The sequence below is a fragment of the Chamaea fasciata genome, unplaced genomic scaffold (assembly GCF_029207755.1).
Source record: "Chamaea fasciata isolate MVZ Bird 193981 ecotype frontalis unplaced genomic scaffold, bChaFas1.0.hap1 SCAF_23, whole genome shotgun sequence".
Taxonomy (NCBI): domain Eukaryota; kingdom Metazoa; phylum Chordata; class Aves; order Passeriformes; family Sylviidae; genus Chamaea; species Chamaea fasciata.
The window spans coordinates 6,281,823-6,302,183 of record NW_027094108.1 but is presented as its reverse complement, the minus strand read 5'-3'; the positions used below and the strand labels follow the sequence as shown (position 1 = coordinate 6,302,183).

The window sequence follows — 20,361 nt, the reverse complement described above, 5'->3', positions numbered from 1 at the left end:
GCACAGCCCCTCTGCCCAGGGCCGGACTCCGGGACACACCTGCACAGCTGGGCAGATCCTTCTCCCCAAAATACACCTGGATCCACATCTGCTGGATGCCTGGAACATCAATCGCAGCTCCTCGGAAGGGCAGCAGAGTGGGTAAGCAGGGCCAAAGAGCAGTGGGACATCACACCCCCTTCCAGACCAACAGTCCTGGATGAGGGACAAAAAAACAAACCCCCAGTAACCCTGCAAGGAAGGAAAGAGAAACGAGGACACAACCACACACACACCTTCCTGGGATTTTTTTTGTTTTTATTGTTTTAGTCTTTTTTTTTCTTTTTTTTTTTTTCCCATTTTTTAGTATGGAGGCTCAAGTATCAGATGTAGATTCAATTAAGCTTTACAAAAAAAAAAAACAAAAAAACAAAAAAACAAAACCAAAAGATCAAAACAAAAACCCCTTTTGCATTCCATAAAAATTGACAGAAAAGCGCCTTGGAACCCAGCTATAGAAGAGCAGAACTTTCAGCAGGTCTCCAAATCACCATCTCCTGCACATCTGGGTTACTCAGTATCGTACAACCCCAAGAACACCCTCTCTTCCCTCCCTCCCTCCAGCCAGCCCCCGTGCCCAGCCCCCAAACATACGTGGAATAGATTTATTTTTCTTTTTTTTTTTTTTTTTCTGTTTTTCCAGTTCTTCCTCTTTCACACACCACAGTATTTAATAAATTTTTGTTTTACATTTTTTACACCAATGTAACAAAAGGCAGGAGGGGGTGAGGGAGGAAAAGACAAACGATGATCTGTGGTGATGCATATAAATGGGGGAGGGCGGGAAAGGGAGGGGAGGGGGAAGAAAAAAATAATACATGGACTTCTACAGAAACAAAGCCTAAGGTCTTGATAGTAAAATGTGGTGCAAAGTAGGCCTCAGAGACTGAAAAAGTTTGTACAGCTTTATTCATGGGGAGAGGATGGCGCTGCATGGAGAGTATTGGATGCAAATCGTGATGTGACGAACAGAAAAGGGCAGGGGGATGATTCTCTACGAAAGGAATCTAACGAGTGCATGGCATGGCTGGTTAGCACAGACAGGACTTTAACTTTGCTGCTTTCTCTTCAAAGCCTCCACCAGGTCGTTTTTAAGAGCTTCTTGTTTTGATTTGTCTGCAAAAGTCTGCACAGACCTGCGGGGAAGAAGGAAAGGCGGGGTCAGAGGCGGCGCGGGGCAGGGAAGGGCTGGGAGCAGTCCTGGGAGGCAGGAGGGAGGAGAAGCCCCTCAGCCCAGGCTCAGCTCTGCCTGCTGGACCCCGGGAAGCAGAAGGTGACGTGACCACTCAGTGAGAACACAAAGCAAAACTCCCTCTGGCAAGGATTGGCACCAAACGCTTCCCCAGCAGCTCCGCTCGGCCCCCGGCTGCCAGAGGGAGACTCCCGACGTTTTGTGACAGACTGGAAGAAGCCCAGCAAAGTCCCACAGCGAAGGGGGTTAGCGCTCCTGCTCCCCCAAAAGTCCAGAGAAAATCCAGCCCCGCCTGGAGAAGGGCCAGGCTAGGGAGCTCTGACCCTTCTGCAGGACTCTTCACCCAGGATCTCCTCAGAACCTCCCGCCAGCCTTTGCACCAGTGGGAAAAGCAGCCAGAGGTTCTGCTCTCAAATTTGCCTTTTTTTGTACCTTCCCTTAGGAATGAGCAATCAAAGCAGCTGAAGAAAAACAGAGATTCTGTCACAAGGTTATTGCAGGGCTTCCCTTTGCCTGAAAGTACGGAGGAAAAGCTCCACCTTTCAGGAATCTCCTGGGATTGGTGCCCTGGAGGATGCCTGGTGGAGGAACCTCTGATTTCAATGGGACAGTAAGAAATTTCCACTTTTCACAAGGCCCCTCATAAATAAATTAATAGAATGGGTTCTATCCAGAACCAAACTTTTCCGAAGTGGCAGGATCCAGTGGGGTAGGATTTCTGCCCACCTAAACCACATTTCACAGCCTTTACAGCACCTGGGATAGTGGAACATTTCCCTGCCCATGGCAGGGGGGTGGAATTGGATGAGCTTTAAGGGCCCTTCCAACCCAAACTAGCCTGGGATTCCGTGACTCAGAGCAACCTCATTTTCCCTGGTTGCTGTCTCCTGTAAACAAGGCTGCTCTTTTTGGTGGTGATTTTCCTACCATTTTTATAACAGTATTTCCATTCTCTTGTCTCTGGAGACTTCTGCTGCTTTAATAAAAACATATACATTTATATCTGCATTTGTCATAGGCTGAAGAAGTGGTTCTTGGCCACTAGCGACACATAGTGAGTTTCCCCCTTCGTCAGCTGAATGTGTTTGAAACAACATCTGTGGTTAGGAACTGGAGTGGAAGGTTAAGCTGGCCCAGGGTTAGTCACTGCTGTGCACTCCTGACACTCAGAGCTCCAGAGAAAACGAGCACAGCAACAGATCCCTCTGGAGGCTGTGCAGAGCACAAGCAGGTGGAGGCTGGCAATGTCTGAGTGAGCTTGAGCAGGACTGAGTTTCAAGCTCCACGGAAATCCAAAATCCACCGGGCTGGTGGGGACGGGCGTGTGGGCGAGCACACGTTTACTCTGAAGTCATGGGAAGAACCAGTCTCTCTTTTTTTTTTTTTTTTTCCCAAACTGTGAGACTCCCAAGATTTCATTCTGCAGGGAGGACACCGGGATTACAGGGAATTTCTTCATGGAAGTGATGTACCACAAAAAACTGCTGGTGCCCAAGGGACAGAGTCCCGGGGCTCCTGGATTGAATCAGCCCAGTCCCAGCACTCCAGGCACAGCACCACGTGCTCCTTTCCTGCTCCCAAGCCAGAGTGCAAAGTGGTAAATCCTGCCCCAGTTGCCAGCGTGAGGTTTCCATGGGGAAGGAGGAGGAAACATTTCAAACAAGAACCAACAAGAACCGCAGCGTTCAGTGGCTGCACCGAGACAGAGCCCGGGGGTGCCGGGGCTGCGCCGCCGCCACTCCCTGCGGGATTAGGGGTTAGTTCTTCCCGTTACCATGCAGGGGCTGGGCTGGTGAGTCCTGGTTTAGTGCTGCTCACACCTCACAGGCAGCGAGGGTACCTGGATTGGTTTAGTTATCAGGCTGGATGTAGATCTGGCGCTGGGTCAACACTTGAGAAAGTTCCCTCTGCAACTGCTTATACTTTTGGTTGTCGGGAATAGCATCGATAGATCTACAGAGAGCAGTGGGAAACCAGGGAGCAAACAGGGAAAAGAACAGTCAGAAGAACTGGGTAACACGGAGCTGGGGCTCTGGGAACCACCAGCGAGGAGAAGGGGACGCACACGGGTGAGAAGGAGCAGGGAAAGGCTGGAGGAGCCAGGTGCTCCGGGTGTTTCCATCACGAGCTGCACACAGGGCCAGGACACAGGCTGAGGGACGGGGAGACACAGCAGAGATTCCACCACAACAACTCAAGGCAACGTTCACAAGAGAAAGACTCTGTTTCAGATTCCCTCTGATGGTAATAAAAGGCTCCTGGCCAAACCCTGCTCTGCACAAAGGACACTGAGGCTGTTCTGAGCTTGGGGCAGAACCCAGAGCAGCCGAATCCAGAACGCTCCCACAGGTCCCGCTGCTCCCTCTGCCCACACAGCAGCACCAATATTTAATTAACATCACTCTTCTCTCTTTCCACGTCTCAGTGTGTGAGGGAAGAGCAGAGCATTTCTTTGTGCCCTCTGGTTATTCTGCATTACTACACTGTGCTGGGAGGTCTCCGTGAACTTTAAAATGAAGTGATTTGGCATCACAGTTCTGCACTTTCCTCTGTGAGCATGAGAATTATCAGCTTGGGATTTCCATGTCCAATTCCTGTCCAGGAATGAGCAGGGGCTGAAAAGCGCAGCACAGTTTCCCTACAGAAAGGCAGAGGGAATTTAATCTCTTCTCATTCACTGTATTTTGACCAATGGTGTTGAGAGAAAGACAGAATTTAAAACAAAGTCTAAACACCACAAACCACTCATGTCATGACTTAATTCTGGGACTATTTTTAAGGATAGTAGAGAGAGAAGACAGAATTTAAGTACAGCCGGCAGGATGGTGAAGAATAAAACTGATGAAAAATAATCTGAAAATTCAAGTGTTAGTTGGGCTCTTTTGCTCCTGGTGAGGGAACAAGGGATTAAAACATTGCTTCAGATTTCTGCAGCAGAAGAGTTCCCTGAACTCCACACAACAAATACTGTCCCAAAGCACAGGGAGGGGAAAAAAAGCAGCTCAAGGCCGGGGTGGCACCACAGGGATGCAAAGGGTCCCCCACCCACTGCAGTTCCCTTACCTCAGCCCATTAACGATGTCCTTTGTTTTTCCAAAATAAATCTCATTCAGTGTACTTCTGATTTTGTTCTCCATGTCCTGGAAAATAAAGTAACACAGCAGCTCTTTAGTCACCTCAGCTGTTTGCAGGGCCCCTGTGACCACAGCACCCAGAGCCCCCCCGGGACCCCGGCTCTGCTCCCATCCCGGCACTCTGGGCTTTCTTTGCTCCCGGCCTCCCCTCCCAGCCCATCTCTCCGGGCCATGGGAGCTCCCTGCACCACGAGAGGGCAGCTCCTCCCCAGCTCTGCAGTTCTGCAGAGCAGGAAAATGCAGCAGCCCAACCCTCCCGTGCAGTCCTGGCACTGGACAGGCTCCAAGAGCAAAGTCAGTCCTTCAGGAAAACCAACAGCCCAGAGTTCTGTGCCCAGGGGTGACTTTGAATTTTTGACTTGTTCTTTAAAGCTGCACCACAGAGCTCTGAGAGAGATCTTGTAACAAAGCAGCTTTTTTTTTTTTTCACTGTATTGCTTCCACTCAAGGAAAAAAACTTAAAGGATCAAAAAAGAAGTAGTTGCCTTTCTTTAATTTCCCACTTCCCTAAGAATGCATCATAGTTGAGAATTTCCTGTTTTCTTGGCTGTAACAATCAAGGAAATCTGGAACACCTTCAGTCAGGACAGCCTCAGTCAGGACTGAGTGCTGCCACAAAATCCAACACTAAACCCAACTCCAGGGGATTTCATCAGCACTTGATACACACTGAACTCCCAGTCCAAGGGACAGTGCTGTGTAGCGACCTGACTTGAAATATTTCTCCCCAAAAGTGGCTGCAAAAGCAAACGTGGGGGTAGGAAGCTGTCAATGAGTGCTGAGGAAAGGAACACTCATAGTCCAGGAAGTCATTGCAGTGCTGAGCAGGAAACAAGGGGCAGAGGGGTGGCTTTGTACCCACAAACAGCTGGAGGGGGTGGAAGGAGGAGCACTGAGCAACTGCAGGAATGAGGAAGTTGTTTGTGAAGAAAAACACAACAAAATTCTGAGGTACAGGACTAAATCTGGGCAGGAGAACCCGCACTCACCTCTACCAAGCGCCCGATATTGGCTATGTGTGGAGAGGAGTCACTCACAGTCTCATCCTTCTCCATCTGGAAAGGAAAGCAGAGATTCATCCATCACAGGGAATCTGGGGGCAGGGAGGTGTCCAGGAGGGCTGGGAGAGTGGGTCTGAGCAGCTCCTCCAGCGTGCAAACACAGCAGAACGTGCTGAGAAACCCCCAGGAGCTGCCACGGGCACATGTTGGTAACGGAGATGTGGTGGAATAAAAACCAGGAATGAAAACAACTCCAGCTGCAGACAGGCCCCACAACAGCCACTCCCTCCCCACTGAGAAACAGCCAAGTGTCTTCTTGCAGGAGAAATTCAGAGCTGGAACAAATCAAAGAGTACAGTGAGACTTCAGGGCAGGACCTGAACTGGACACAGGTCTGAGGTCTTTCACCCCAGCACCCAAACTGGGAGCTGGAACTGCAGCTGCAAAAGCTTGATTTCATCTGACTGTGCCCCATGGAACATCTGCCCCGTGGCCCTCCGTGGCCTGTGCTAAGGGAAGGTCCATCCTCCCCAGCTCTTGAGGTGAAAATTGTGGCCAAGACACAGCCAAGCCGCTGAACAACGAACATCAGACCCAGGAACCTCAGCAAGATTTGCTGAGACAGCACGAAAACAAAACTGGGAGACAAATGCAGTGGGAAGAACAGCCTTCAAAGGGTTTTACTAATCCCACTGAATTCTCTTATCCATCTGTTCCTATCCCTCCCTCAGGGCAGAGTTGAAAAATCTGGGCCAGCTACAGGTTTCTTCTAATAAGCCAAGTCTGTAACAGGCTTGGGGAAGCGTGTAATTTACTTGGAGCCCCGAAGGCAGAAGATAACCTGGAAGAGGGGGAGAAAGAGCAGCAGGACGCTGAATCTTGCCTTTAGACTGTTCACATGGAATGGAGACGGTGCCTGGAGAAGAGATCCAGCTGCAGTGCAGGGACAATGCAAACCTGAACTACACAAACACACGTGATGGGGAGTTGGGAACCATCAGCAAATTGCCCCAGTGTGGGGCAGCTGGGAGCTGGCAGTGGGGCAGTTCCTGCCACAGCCTCCCTGCTGTGCCTCCTCCACACCTGGACAGGCCCAGCTCCACGGTTAAGCAGCAGAATCTGAAAATAGAATTATTTAAAAAAAAAACCAACCAACCCCGTATATTATTACATCTCCATAAAAACTGCTGCCAGAAGGAAAACATTTTTATGTGCTCTGGAAGGCCAGATGTTACAAGAGACTGTTTAATGGAGTGCAGAGTCAGGATCAGCCATGTCCTACAAACAGTTGGGTTTTGTTGAGTTGGGGCTTTTAAAGGTTCCTTCCGGCGGCTGGCACTGCACAGGCTCAAGCAGCAGGACTTCTGCTGCTTAAAGAAAGGGGTGGGTTTGCTCTGAGGGGAAAGTCTCTCTACAGGCTGACGTTGAGGAGCAGCTCATCTTGTCCCTGTCACTCTCCAAGTGCTGCTGGGCTCAGCCAAACCCCAGGGTGAGCCCAGCCCCAGCTCAGCCCCAGCCCTCCTGCAGCACATCCAGGGCCTGGCTGCCCCAGCCATCTGCTCTGAGTCTGACTCACAGGGAAACTCACTCCTCTGGGACATCTCCAGGGCTGGCTGGTCACTTTGGATGTTTCCTGCACGGAATAAAGCAGCTGCCTGGGCTTTCTGTAAACATTATTTGGAGGAATAATATAAAGAGGGACATTTAAGCTGGATAAATTCTTTGTTTCATCATGAAACTGTCTGAAAATACCAGTAAAGGCAGAAGGGAACTCATCCTCCATTTTGCTCCGAAAAGCCAACGACACCCACAGCTGCTCTGGCCACGGAGCAAAGTGAAAATCCCTTTAATGAAACACAAACAGCAGTGAGCGCCAAGGGCTCCCAAAGCCACAGGCAGTGGGCAGGCTGAAGGCTCCAGGTGGAAAATACGTGGAATTATTTGGATATCAGTAAAGCCAAATCTGGCCTGCCTCTCCAGCACTCATTTCAAACTATAAGCAATAAATGGAGGTTGTGATCCCGGCAGGGCTTGCAGCGTTGGAGGAATCAGCTGGGATTTGCTCTCACCAGTGAAACCAAACACATCCCATTCCCTCTGCCAAACTGTCCAGCCAAAACCATGGGCAAACCTGGGCATGCTACACCTTTACCTGCCACTTTCCAGACCTCAACTCCTCTCCTCCCTTCTTCTCAACTATCACCGAACTGAACCTCTGAACTGAAATCCATACCAGACCTCAAAGCCCAGCCCGTTCCACCCCTGCCTTGGGCAGGGACACCTTCCACTGCCCCTGGCTGCTCCAAGCCCCATCCAGCCTGGCCTGGGACACTTCCAGGGATCCAGGGGCAGCCACAGCTTCTCTGAGCATCCTGTGCCAGGGCCTGCCCACCCTCATGATGGAGGAGAGGCAGAAAAAATCCCCCAGACAACCCCTGTCAGCACATCCCTGCCGTCCCCTGCACCCAAACACTGCTCAGCTGGTGACTAAAGAGACTCCAGAGCACTGGTAACTGCAGAGGGGGAGCTCAAGGATCACAAGAAGATCCCAGTGGTGGAAAAACAAAGTCACAACATCTGGAAGTCGATGGGATGGGCCCTTCCATGACAGCTGCCCTTGATGGAAATGGATGAGTCTCCTAATTGCTGAGCACAGGGATTTCCCTGGGTGATAAATGGCAGAATGGCTCTGCTGGGGTTTCACTGAGCAGCAGCAGATCCCAGGGCAGCTCTTCCTGCAGGCAGAGATTGCTCTGTTTGCACAGCCCAGCCTTCATCCAGCTCTGCAAAACCTTCTGCCCTCGCTAGAGAGTGTTCCAAGTTCAAAAATCAACGGCCGTGCTACTTTAATCCCAAATCTCAGGCCGCACTTCCCCGTGACTTTACATCCTCCCCTTCCCACACCCCCAAATGCAAATAAACTCCAGCTTTGGAGCCAACTTCTTCCTCAGCAAACTCACTTCCTCAGGCTCCTCCTGGCTCAGGAGTCACACACACAGGTTCTTTGTGCACGAGGACACCTCAGGAAGGCACCTGTTCATCCTGCCTGCGAGGAGGGGGCTGCAGAAGCCCCTCCAGCAAAGTGCAGTGCTGACTGCTTGCCAGCAAAGGGGAAGCCTTTCCATCTCTCTTCTGCACCAAGTGAAACAGGATCACACAGCTGCTCTTACCTTAAATAAAAGTGCAGCCTAATGAAACCGCCAAACGCAGCCAGAGCCGTTCGGAGCCGTGGAGAGCGACACAAGTGAGTCCAATGTACACAAAGGGGACAGGACCCCAAAATCTGCCAGGGAAAATCATCTGCCAGACATCTGGCTTCAATCAGGAGGGGTGGGAGGTACCTGCAGTCCCCAGAGAACGTGCAAGGTAATTGAAAAGCTGCTGGCACGTTTCATTTCGCTGCAAGTCCTGCTCCCTGCCTCCTCTCTGGCAGCATTTCTGTAGAACAACATTTATTCCTAAAAATTCCAGCCAAACCCCCCCTGGGCAAAGGAGAGCGTTTGCCACACAGAGGCACTGCTGCAGCCAGGACCCAGCCAAGGGTCCAGTGTGAAGATGCCACTTCAGCTTTAACTCTCCCTAAGTTTTCAGGCCAGAATGACAATCCCTGGATCCTGTGTGCCTGGATCCATGGATCCAGTTCAGCTGGGGCTAAGAACTGACCTCACTGTGGCTGTTGTTGGCTTTTCAGGGCAAACTGAACTGATCTCGCCCTCTCAAGATAAATTAATACCTGCACATACATAAAGCAGCTATGCACACAGATAAACTGTATGAAGTATTGGACATGACAGCACAGAGGGGTTTGTGTTGCACACTCCTGTGTGTGTATAAACACCCATTCCTCCGCTGGATCAGGGCAGAATCTGAAATTCTGTAACTGAACTGGTAAACCAAAGGCCTGAAATTCCAAAATCCACCATGCAAAGTAAACTAAAGCTACACCAAGGAGAGTTTTCAACTTCCCAAAACAGGCTGAATCCTCTGTGTATCCCCCCTTCCTTATTCTGTCCACTCACAAACGTTAAATGTTTGTTCCTAGAAACAGAGACAACTCCTATTGTAGCAGACGAAAAACTGCACTGGGAAATCCAAGGAGAAGCAGTTCAAGGCACTGGAAGAGAGATGTCAACTCCCAGTGTATGAAATAAACCAGACACAGGCCAGGGATGTGACCTCTGAGCAGCATCTACCCAGGAGGGACCAGCACGTGGCCCCAAAGCAGTTGTAGGAACACTCCAGGAGAATCCCACAATCCTGGTTGCTCCAAACCTCATCCAGCCTGGCCTTGGACACCTCCAGGGATGAGGCAGCCACAACAACAAACACCTTGTCTTGAAGAGAGAGGGGAAAAAAATCCTTCTCAAAAATTCAGTGCAACATTTCGGAACAGCCCAAGCAGAAGCCCTGCAGGAAGGAGCCTGGGGATATTCAAGGAAGGCAGAGTTTCCCAAAAGGTCCTGACAAAGGCAACAAAACCCCGTCTGTGTCAGGTGCAGGGCAACAACGTCTCACCTCGGGGAAGTGACTGCAGAGAACAGCGACTTCTAGAGCCTTACTCCAGCTCCAAGCTCAGCTCCACCACGCGGCATTCCCTGAGCTGCTCCTCTGGCCTGTCCCCGGTCCCTGGCCACCAAGCTGATCACTCCATCAGCACTCAGGAAATGCCCCATTTGCAGCTCCGAGGCCGAACTGCTTCAGGAGGAATGGCTCTCACCAAACTTCCCTCTGCAGGCACTCAGAGGCTGCTCTGCCAGCAGGTTGTGAGCCAGGATATGACCAAGCCTGTGAACACTTCAAAAGCTTCCTCTCAAACACAAGGAGATCTGCTACTCTCATTTTAGGATCAAAGGTGGTCGAGTAGCTTAAACCCTGAGTTGACCAAAACCACGTTAAATTTACCACGTACAAAGTTTTTTCAAAACATTCCTGATACCTGTCAAGGTGAAACTGTAACATGCTATTCAAGAGCAAACTAAAACCAATCCTCGGCGGCTCAGTTTGCTGCATAAAGGGCTGATCAAAAAAAGGAGAAGTAAAACTTGCAGAGCTTGGGTGATGTGGCAAAGTGGATTTAGAGCAAAGTCCCAGCCTTGCACTCAGGAGTTCAGTCCAGTTAAATGCCCAGCTGGGGACAGGCAGCTCCCCCTCACACAGAACACCCTGAGGCAGCGTGGAGAGCGCAGTTTTCTGCAGGATTCTGTCCCGTGCACAGCGGCACAGCTCAGGCTGCGACGTGCCCCAGGCTCCCTGTTTGTGCAGGAGCTGCTGCACCGCTCCTGGCGCTGGAACCCGGCCCTGGCTCCACGCACCACATCTGAATCCAATGTTCTGCTGTTAAAATGATGACAGCAGCATGAACCTCCCCACTGAAGCTTCGAGAGGGAAAGTCAAACCAAACAAGGCCGAGCAGCTCAGGCCAAGGTGTACTGAGGACACCCACTCTCCACAGGCCCTTGTTTTCCTTGGCACAGCTCGTGCTCCACAGGCCACGGCCAGAGTCAAGCCCTTGGCCTGCACTTCACAGCTCTGATTTACAGGATTAGCAAGGCCTGTGATTAAATATTTGTCCGTGTCACCATAACTCGGGGGTAATTACTGCAGAAAGAGTCAAAAAAAAGGCTCAAAACTGTCTCCATGTGCCTTTTTCCTTCACTTGCTTTTCCATCAGCTTCTTCAACGCCAACAACGTGGAAAGAAAAATCACCCAGGCTGGGGCAAGCTGTGCAAGGCTAACCCAGTTTCAGTCCCTCTCTGCAATCCCAGACCCTCCTTGCCTTCACCTGGCTCAAACCTGTACAAAACCATGAGGTTTTTAACAGAGTCTGCATTGTCCTTTGTATGGAAAGCCCCAGCCTGCCCTGGGAAGGCTCATAAAGGAGTTTCAGCTGCTGCCAATCTCTCCAGTCACTCATGACCTTACAATGTGCCTCCTGTCCTCCAGAGTTTATTACTCTGCTCCAGTCACTGACTTCCACAGCCCAAAGCAAGCCCAGCTCATCAGCAGGGAGGCAGAAGCCTCTGGCAGGTGGTGGGGCAGAAGCAGCCTCATCCAAGGCAGTGCAGTTCAGCAGATCCTGCCTGCCACGGACTGCAGCACAGCTGAGATCTCCCCGCCTGGCACCTTCCTGGAGGAAACCAGCTCTCGGGAGGCAGCAAACTCATTAGTGACGGCACAAAACCTCCAATTGTTTAGGACAGACGTGTCTTATTTTTTTAGGAGATTTTTTAAAATCAGTGTCCTGGTACTGCAGGAAGGAAACACTAAAGGAAGATACCGTGTAATTGATGTCCTTAAAAAAATCTTACCATCAGTGCAAAACACAGGTTTGTTCTCAGCGGTTTAGCTGGCTTTTAAGAGAGAGATGTAAGAAAAGAAGTCATCCTGTATTTTTATAATCCCATCGGAATCTCCCAGTGAGAAAGCGGGCAAATCTTACAGATAAAAATAACTGCAACGCGCGTGGAAGAATAAAAATTCAGGAGAACCAAAAGACAAACTGAGACTTAGAAGCAAGTCTAAACTCCTCCCGAATGTTTTGTCTTTTTAACTGCAAGCTCCAGTGTGTCAAGCACAGCTCAAGGGGCTTTCTGGTAATTACACACTGCGTTCACCATTTCACTGGGCTGCAGAACAGCAGGAGAAGAGATGTTTATCCAACACCTCACAAGAGGCACGGTTTGTGCCTGACTGGGGCTGCTGGGGGTGCAGGACACAGCCATACCTGTCTGGTGAGGCTCCCCCCCAGGTTCATGGTACCAGAGCCAGTTTTATTGGTCTGCAGCCACAGCATCACTGTGGAGGTCAGCTTGTAATGGGCAGTGCGGCCACTGGACTTCTCCTGCAAGTGGAAGGGGACAAAAAGGGACAGGGACAGCAGGTTAAAATCCCTCCCAAAGCTAGATGGGGGCTGGCCTGGCAGACTCCACAAGCAACAGGCCAGGGAAGTCTAACCCCACTCGTGCAGCAGTCTCTTAAAGACAATTCTAAGTGTGCACATTCCTCTAATTTTCCAAAGCAAATCTAGTTCGAGCAATTCACTCTCCTATTACCTTGTTTTTATTACCTAATTAGTGATATTTATCTGTAGCTCTTTATGTTCAAAAAAACCCCCCACATCTCGGGATCACATGCACAGAAAGTAACATACTTTCAATTCTTCTGGGATTCTTTTTTGATTACAGCCCCGACTTATCTCCATCCAAATTGCTTCGGGGCATTTTCAAAAATTAACAAGGGAAAGAAGTTTACAGGCCTGACACAATATTGCATTGTTCAGTGGAACACCTGTGCTCCTTAATTGTCTGGAATTAACTGGGTTTTGTTTTCACTCGGGTGTATGGGCTGCCCCAGAGGCTGTACCTGAACCTCCACCACGTGGATGGAATCCCAGCATCCCTTAATCTTCTTTGATCCATCTCCAGCCTTCTTAATGAGGATCACCCCGGCAAAGCCATGATCCAGATCCCAGAGGTAGACAGAGGAGACTCCACCTTCAAAATACCTGCAGGATGCAACCCAAAGGCAAGTTAAAAGCAAGCAGGACCCAAGCCAGAGTCAGACATTGATAAGAATAATCTTAAATAAGCAGAATTTCAAAGTCCTTACACAGATTGTTCTTTTTTCTTCCAAGGCTCCCACAGTTCCACACCCAGAAACACAGCAGCTCAAATCACTTCAAAATGCAGAGACTTTAATTACAAAACAACTGCACATTTCTCTGAAGGAGAATAAAGGTCTGGTGAGAACCAGAGCTATTTACAGATTTCTACAGGACTTGAGCAAACACTTTCTGATTCCAATCACCTACAACAGCTGGTAAAAGCACGAGCTGCAAAGTGGGCTGAGAGTGAGGCTTTATTTTACAATTGGTCTTTTTTATCCTCTCTTTTTCCTCACTACTGGCAAAGTCTGGAAGTTCTCCACAGCAAAGTTCACTAATTAAGACAAAAGGGAGCAAGTAAGTAACTTTATGTTGCTGCCTCCAAAGTCTGTGTGAAGCTGACGCTGATTTACTGCAAAGGGAGCTGAACTGAAACCAGCGATCTCAGAAATGTAGAGATGCTGCTGAGGTTTTATTAGCCCAGCATCACATATGGGAAACAAGAGAAAATTGTTTCAATTGCCTCAATCTCTTTTGCTGAAAGTACACTCAGAAAACCAACAAAGCAAAGGGATCTGCAGAGCTCCACTCCCTCTGGATGCCACTGGTGTAGACAGAAAATGCGCTTTATAAAATAATGATTAACAACCCAACATTGTTGGAAGAAAGATGCATAAAGAGTAATTTTGTCTTCCAGAAAACCGGAATTGCAACCCACAATATTTTACCCCTTTCATTCTCAAGTTACCAAAGCCATAAGGAGGATGAAGGAACAGGGAATAATAAATAATTGCTCATGGCACACAACTCTCACATCTCAGGGGTGACCATGGCACACGAGGATCACGTGAAAGGAGGAGAGGAAACTTCATCAGCAACACAAAATGCTGGTTGCCAGGCTTTTCATTGCATGCAGGAGGGCACAATCTCATTATCCAAGGACACACGGAGCTGCCAGGACAGCCACTTCCCAGGCAGATTAACCTGGTCTGCATTCTGCCTCTGAGTGTCACACACCTGGGAGTGACACTCCTCCCTCTTCTGCACCAGAGGAAATCATCCCTCACGGCAAACGTGAAAAAAATGATCAAACTTTTCCACCTCTGTGCCCCCCTCCTTCCTAGCCATGGGCATTCCAGTTGGGAATGGTGCTTAAAAGTCAATTCGCTGTAATTTGGAGTTCACGGATTACTTCAAAGCACTGTGGATTAAAGCACACTGACCGCACCCCTGCCAACAGTCAGGAGAGAAGACACTGGGAAGGGAATGCTGAGTGACACTTTCAACACTGCCAGCACATTCCCTGCACTCACAGATCAGCTCAGTTCGTTGTTTCAAGAGGGCAGAGTCACCGAAGAGCCCCAATTCCCTTTAACTGCAGACATCCAAGCCTTTACCCAAACCAGCGCTGACCTCAGGAGGGGTAAACAATTTCCTATGAACTCACCACATCCTTTTATTTCTAATGTGTGGCTCTGCCTCTCCTCACCAAGCCCAGCCTGGGCAGTTCAGGACCCACTGTCCTGTGGCACTTGCCAACACAGGCAAGTGTGATAACACAGCAGTGAAAAGGCAAAACCCAGCCACGCTGAAGCCAGGCTGCCAGCAGGCAACTTCAACCTAACAAACCAACAAACACCCTTTTTATATCCCCTGGGGAATTCACAAATGGATTTTGGTTAATGCAGTTAACGGGAATTCCAGTCCTGCAGTGAACCTCAGCTCCAACCCAAGTGACCCTTCCCTTGGCAATGGGAATCAAAGGCCAGGGAAGAAGCAGTTATTGTCCCTTCTCAGAGTCAGACTGCTTTAAAAATACATATAATATATTCTTTTTCATATACAGAATCAGCGAATTCACTCAAAATGAACTGGCAGCCACTGAGAACATTACAGTGTGCACAGACAGTTTCCCCATTACCCACTTTACGACCTTGCTACGAGCATGAAACATTAATTAAAAGAGGGACCGAAACAAGGTTTTGGGAAATTTATTCTTACCTACTGTACTTTGATCCTAATGACATGAAACAGGAAAAAAAATAATTTTTATGTGGTTCACCTTTATGAGATTTTACATAAAGGCTTTTGTGGGTATTTTAAGAATGTGCTAAAATGTTGTCTGAAACCACATAAAACCATGTGAAGAACGTCCCGCCAGAACCAACAGCGCACACATGGAAACGCTTTAACCGCCTTTGGAGATCTAATGAATCAAATATAGTATTAATATTGTTTTAAATACCAACATGCTATTTCAATAAAGCTGCTTTGCCATGGCCAGGCCCAGGATCTGGAGACTGGAACAACAATGCCAGCGACTGAATCCAAGGCACGCCAGGATACACATGATCCAAATGTATATCCAAATGTATATCCAAACGTATCCTCTGTGCTCCAGCACTACAGAACTGCTCCAAAATCCCCTCCTCCTTCACGGGGAGAAAATACACAGCACTGATCGCTCCACTGGATTTCACCTTCACACAGCACTGAAGTGGGATTTCTGAATCCAGGAAAGTCACAGTTGGAGAGGGGAACATTCCAGTTTGGATTTCTTTTTAAAGAAAAATAAAGAGGTGCCACAGGCTAATTGGTCCATAACAGAAAACGGCATGACAGATTGGGAGGAATTTAAATTGACATTTGTGGACTTGGATTTGCTGCAGGAGGGCTTTAAGGTCCTCAAGCCCAACCCTCAGCCCAGCACCACCACGTTCAGCACTAACCCACATCCCCAAGTGCCACATCCACAGGTTTTCTGAACATTTTCAGGGGTGGTGACTCCACCACTGCCCTGGATATCCTGTGCCAACGCTTTACAACTCCTTCCCTGAAGTGTTTTCCTAATATCCAACGTAAACCTCCCCTGGCACAACCTGGGAGGCTGTTTCCTCTTGTCACCTGGGAGAAGAGACAGACCCTCACCTGGCTGCGACTGCCCTCTCCCAGAGGATCCAAACAACCAGCACATGCTTTGGGGAAGTTCAGGAGGCCTCAAGTAGGAGGAATTCCTACAGTGGTACCTCAGAAACACCCCAAGGGACAAACCATTCTCAAAGGACACCTCCAGAGCAAAGCAATCACTGCTCTCTGCCTAAGGACCCTGATCAATCCAGGATGTTTCAATCCAGATCAATCAGGCTTTACCTACAGACAAAACTTTGTTGTAAAACAATGAAGAATTGTTCTATGGTTGTCATATCCTTTATTAACAATGAAAACACTGCTAAATGATATCATAGTTGGGTTCACTTAGAAGGACCTTAAAGTATCATCCAGACCAAGTGACATCCCTGTCCTTGGAGAGGACAGCCAGTGTTCTGTCTCTGGGAAAATAACTTTTTGTAAGGCTGCTCAGGAAGGTGACTAAAAGGCATAAGGCCCAAAGTAATCATTCATTCTCTTTACAGAATTCACAACAGCGGTTCACTCAAAATCAATTATAGTTTTAATGTCATGATCAAACACTGAATTTTTATATCCGTTACTCATCAACCACAGAACTCCTGGAAAAAGCTGTTTTATACAAAAAATGTCACACTTAAGACTGACCTACTTTACAAATGCAAGAATAAAAGAAAATATTTAAGCTAAGAGTGATCCAAAGCTTTATGAAGTGTTTGAAGTTGGAGCGGGTGGAGACACAGGATGGAAACTTGTCTGAGGAGCCGGAGCTGTACCCATGAAATAGAGGCTGTGGCCAGAACAAAGCCTAACTTCAAGAGAGATGTGATAGGGGAGGAAATCCCCCAGCTTCCAGCACAGCCCTCAAGAAAGGAGGGTGGATTAATCACTTTGTTTTACCGCTGAAGGACAGCTCAGAAAAGGCCCTGTGACCCTCCTGATAACGTTCCTCTCCTCCAAGCCTCACCGACGGATCCTGCACGCTGTGAGGAGAAAATGACTTTCCACCACACAGCAATAAAAGCAAGCTCTGACTTTCAATTACACCTCAGAACCACATCGCTCATCCATAAAAACATTTCTGCATTTTCCAGTAAGTAGCTGAGATCCAGAGACAAAAAGTCTGTGGCTTATGGCTCTTCCAACCCCCTGATGCCAAAGCACCAGCACCCGGAACCTCAGCCTGGCTCTGCAAACCTTCCAAAGGCTTGCACAGGGTTTCAAACTGGCTCATTTAAAGCAGAAAAATGTATTTTCTTTTATTCCCTAAAGGTCACACAGTTATTTCTTCCAGCTCCAGAAGTTCGGCATAGAAAGGGAAATGTCTCCAGCTATTTAGATCAACAGACTTCCGAGAGAACTGGCATTTAAAAATCCTACCCCAAAGGAAAACACTGAGCATTCAGCTACACTTGTTTTTACAAGAGCGACAATGACTGAAGTCACAGCGTGAGCAGCTGGTGTCTCACAGCAACCCGAAACATTTCCTCAACGCCGAGGTGAGGAAGCAAACATTCCAGCTCACGGGAACAGGAGACCGGAGCGGCAAGTGACCTGGCACAACTCCCACCGAGTCCTTCCCCTGTCACCTCAAACCTGCGCAGGAATCGCAACAGAAATATGAAGGAAGTGGCAAATTCGAGCAACCCACCTTCCACCAAACCCGAAGCATTGCTCAGGTGTTCAACAAATCCCCTGCAACCTCACACCTCAAGGGGGAGGAACGAATTCTTCAGGAGAACAGTTGTCCCTAAATAATTGTTGGCTTCATCCAGCTGTCGAGTGACGAGGCTCAGGAGCCTGTTCTTTAATGAAAGGACAGGCTGGTACCAGGAACCAGCAGGATGTGACACTTCTCCCACTGCTCCGAGCCCAGATGATTTACAGCTCCTCTCTCCCTCCCTGGCCCCAGGAGCACAACTGTGGAGCACTTCCACAATCTCGCCCAGAGACTTAAAACGAAGAAGGTAAAATGTCTGCGAACAGCCCAGGGGTTTTGCACCCCGCGTGATGAACTCAGCCCAAATTCTGCTTGGGGGCTCTGTCCAGGTATTTTACAGGAATTCTTTCCAGCATACACAGGTGCAAAAATCCCTGGAGCAAACATACCAATCCAGTTAGGTATGTGTAACTTCAATGCCACTTGTACTTAAAAGCACACATCTGGACCACGGTGGGATGACTCAAACTGCTCAGAAGAGTTGTGAAGTGCAGGAGCTCTGCAGGGAAGGAAAACAGGATCCAAACAATGGGATCCTGAAGGCTGAAAGTCTCCCAGGACCTTCCAGTTTGTGCTTTCTAGTACCTTTCATTATTTCATGAAAACTGCACTGCTCACATTTTCCTTCCCATCCAATTGCTCCTGGCAGATGGAAATGAACAACTTTGGAGAAGTCACCTGGGAAGAGTTCCATCGGGCACCTAAGGAGCAGGACAAGGGGTCACTCTGGAACGTGTCCAAACGAGGGACTGCTTCATTAACACCAGGAAGATCCCACTGCTTCCCAACCCTTCTCCTGTGGCCATCCTGGGCCAGCACAGACACTGCTTCAGCCACCCCCAGTCTGTCACATTCCAGACTCTGCCAGCTGAAATCCAAACAAGGAGAGGAGGGGAAGAGACGGCGGAAACCCTCTGTGTCGTGGTTTAGGTTTGCAAAAATCTTTGGAGGCCGCAAATTTCACGTGACATCAATTCTCCAACAGAAGAATTCTGTATCAGATCTGCCACAAGAAGGTTGTTTAAGTTACCCTGCCTTCAAATTCCATCATTAAAACACGGTACATTTGTGAGGGCGTGAGGTAAATTTCTGCCCATACAACACAAAGTATTATTAGAGACAACCACTTCAAAAACTCCAGATCACAATAAACTGACAGTTTAAAATTCCATCTCATTTTTGAATGTAAGTAATTTCCTCCTAGGGATTTAAAGCCTTCAGAGAGCAGTGTTTGAGGACAGTGCTGCATCACCAGCGCTGACCTCCTAATCCAAGTGTTCAGTTTTTATGTAATTACAGAGAACCGTGGGAACCCAAGGGAAAAACTCCTCCTCCACCCAACATCTCCGATTCAGAAGATAAGAATGCAGTGTGCGCAGAGCTGCTCCAAAATGAAACTCCCAAAGAAAAAAAAAAAAAATCAGATGAAAAGCAACAGATTTAGTCTTCCAGCATGCCAGTACATTTAATTTCCCCCTCTTTTCTAAGAAGATTCTCTAATATGTGTAATATTTATCAACAGCTTCAATATTAATTCTGCTCTGAGCTGCCCATGGGCACGCTGAGGGGGGGATCCCAACACTGCTCTGTTTTCTACATCCCAGGAATTTCCTTGGGAAAACGGCATGGCTGTAATAAAAGCACACAGACATGAAAGGAGAGAAAGCCTCGGTGCTTTAGACCTGTCTTAGGAGACTTCACCTCACCCTTATGAGCCTGCCCTGAGGCAAGAATCTCCCCGGTGACACAACCATGATGTCACACGCCGCCGTGCAGATCCCGCGGCAGCAGAGGGATGCAGAGACAGTTTCCTTAGTGCTGGGATGCACAACAAACCCATCTGGATTCAATCTACAGGGCCCTGGCTGTGCAAGCCCCAGGAACTCCCATGCCCAGGAGAAAGCCAAGCACAAAGGGCTGCAGCAGTAATGAGGAACAGGGAGCTGATGGCAATAAAGTCACTTCAAAGCCTTCCAGGGGCTTCTAGCTCAGGCAGAGCAGGTTTGCACGTGAACACAGACACAGGGCTCACAGCTGCCAAACCCCTTGGTGAGCTCCAAACCCGTCCAACCTGGCCTTGGACTCTTCCAGGGGCTGGGCATCCAGTTTCTCTGGGCACTCTGTGCCAGGGCAGGCTGTGCTGAAAGCAACCCCCTCATCACACCTCTTGTATCTGTTCTTTGCTTGGTGGAATTGGGGCTGTTCCATGCACAAAGTGCAGCAAAGTTGGTCAAACCCATGAATGCAGCAGGTGCCACAAACCCTGTGAGAAGTGCAAAGTATTCAGATGATACTGCAGCAGATCTCAGAGAGTTACAGCCCAGGGGCAGCACTAACAGAGGTTTCCATTTTCTCTTATCAGGACAAGTGGACTAAGGCAGTGTCAGAGGCTGTTCAAGCACACAACCCAAAATAAACTAGGAAAAAGCAGCTAAAGGAAGGTAAACTATCCAGCAGCACGTGGGACACCTGAACACAGGACAGATGATGGCACAGGTCAGTCAAAATGAGACATCCCTGAAGTCCAGCAAAGCCAGGCTGCTCCACGAGATTAAACAGGATAATAAAAATTAAAAATCCAGTCAGGCCTGAGCACTCTAAAAATGAAAGGGCAAACTCATCCGTCACTGGGACTTCACCTGGTACCTGCCCAAACTCTGGCAAAAGGCTCCTCAACCCACACATTCCTGAGGCACATGGAATTCCCAGGGAATTCCTCCTCCAGACAGAGAAAGGCATTGGATGCTCAGCTGGCTGCAAAGAA

At 48.8% G+C, this 20,361-nt stretch overlaps 1 protein-coding gene across 2 annotated transcripts in view; it reads right to left on the bottom strand.

Annotated features, from left to right (window-relative positions):
• Positions 1 to 276: 276 nt before the first annotated feature.
• CAPZB (capping actin protein of muscle Z-line subunit beta) overlaps positions 277 to 20,361 on the bottom strand; it is a 56,473-nt gene continuing 36,388 nt past the window's right edge. Inside the window, exons 5-10 of one of the 2 annotated variants that reach the window (XM_066202915.1) lie at positions 12,730 to 12,871; positions 12,092 to 12,208; positions 5,355 to 5,420; positions 4,295 to 4,371; positions 3,072 to 3,184; positions 1,088 to 1,175 (exon numbers count right to left, since the gene is read on the bottom strand). In XM_066202915.1, the coding sequence (XP_066059012.1) occupies positions 3,082 to 3,184; positions 4,295 to 4,371; positions 5,355 to 5,420; positions 12,092 to 12,208; positions 12,730 to 12,871 (505 nt within the window). In that variant the 3' untranslated portion in view covers positions 1,088 to 1,175; positions 3,072 to 3,081. Of the gene's footprint in view, positions 1,176 to 3,071; positions 3,185 to 4,294; positions 4,372 to 5,354; positions 5,421 to 12,091; positions 12,209 to 12,729; positions 12,872 to 20,361 lie in introns of both variants that reach the window. The other variant, XM_066202914.1, reaches the window with a different exon arrangement.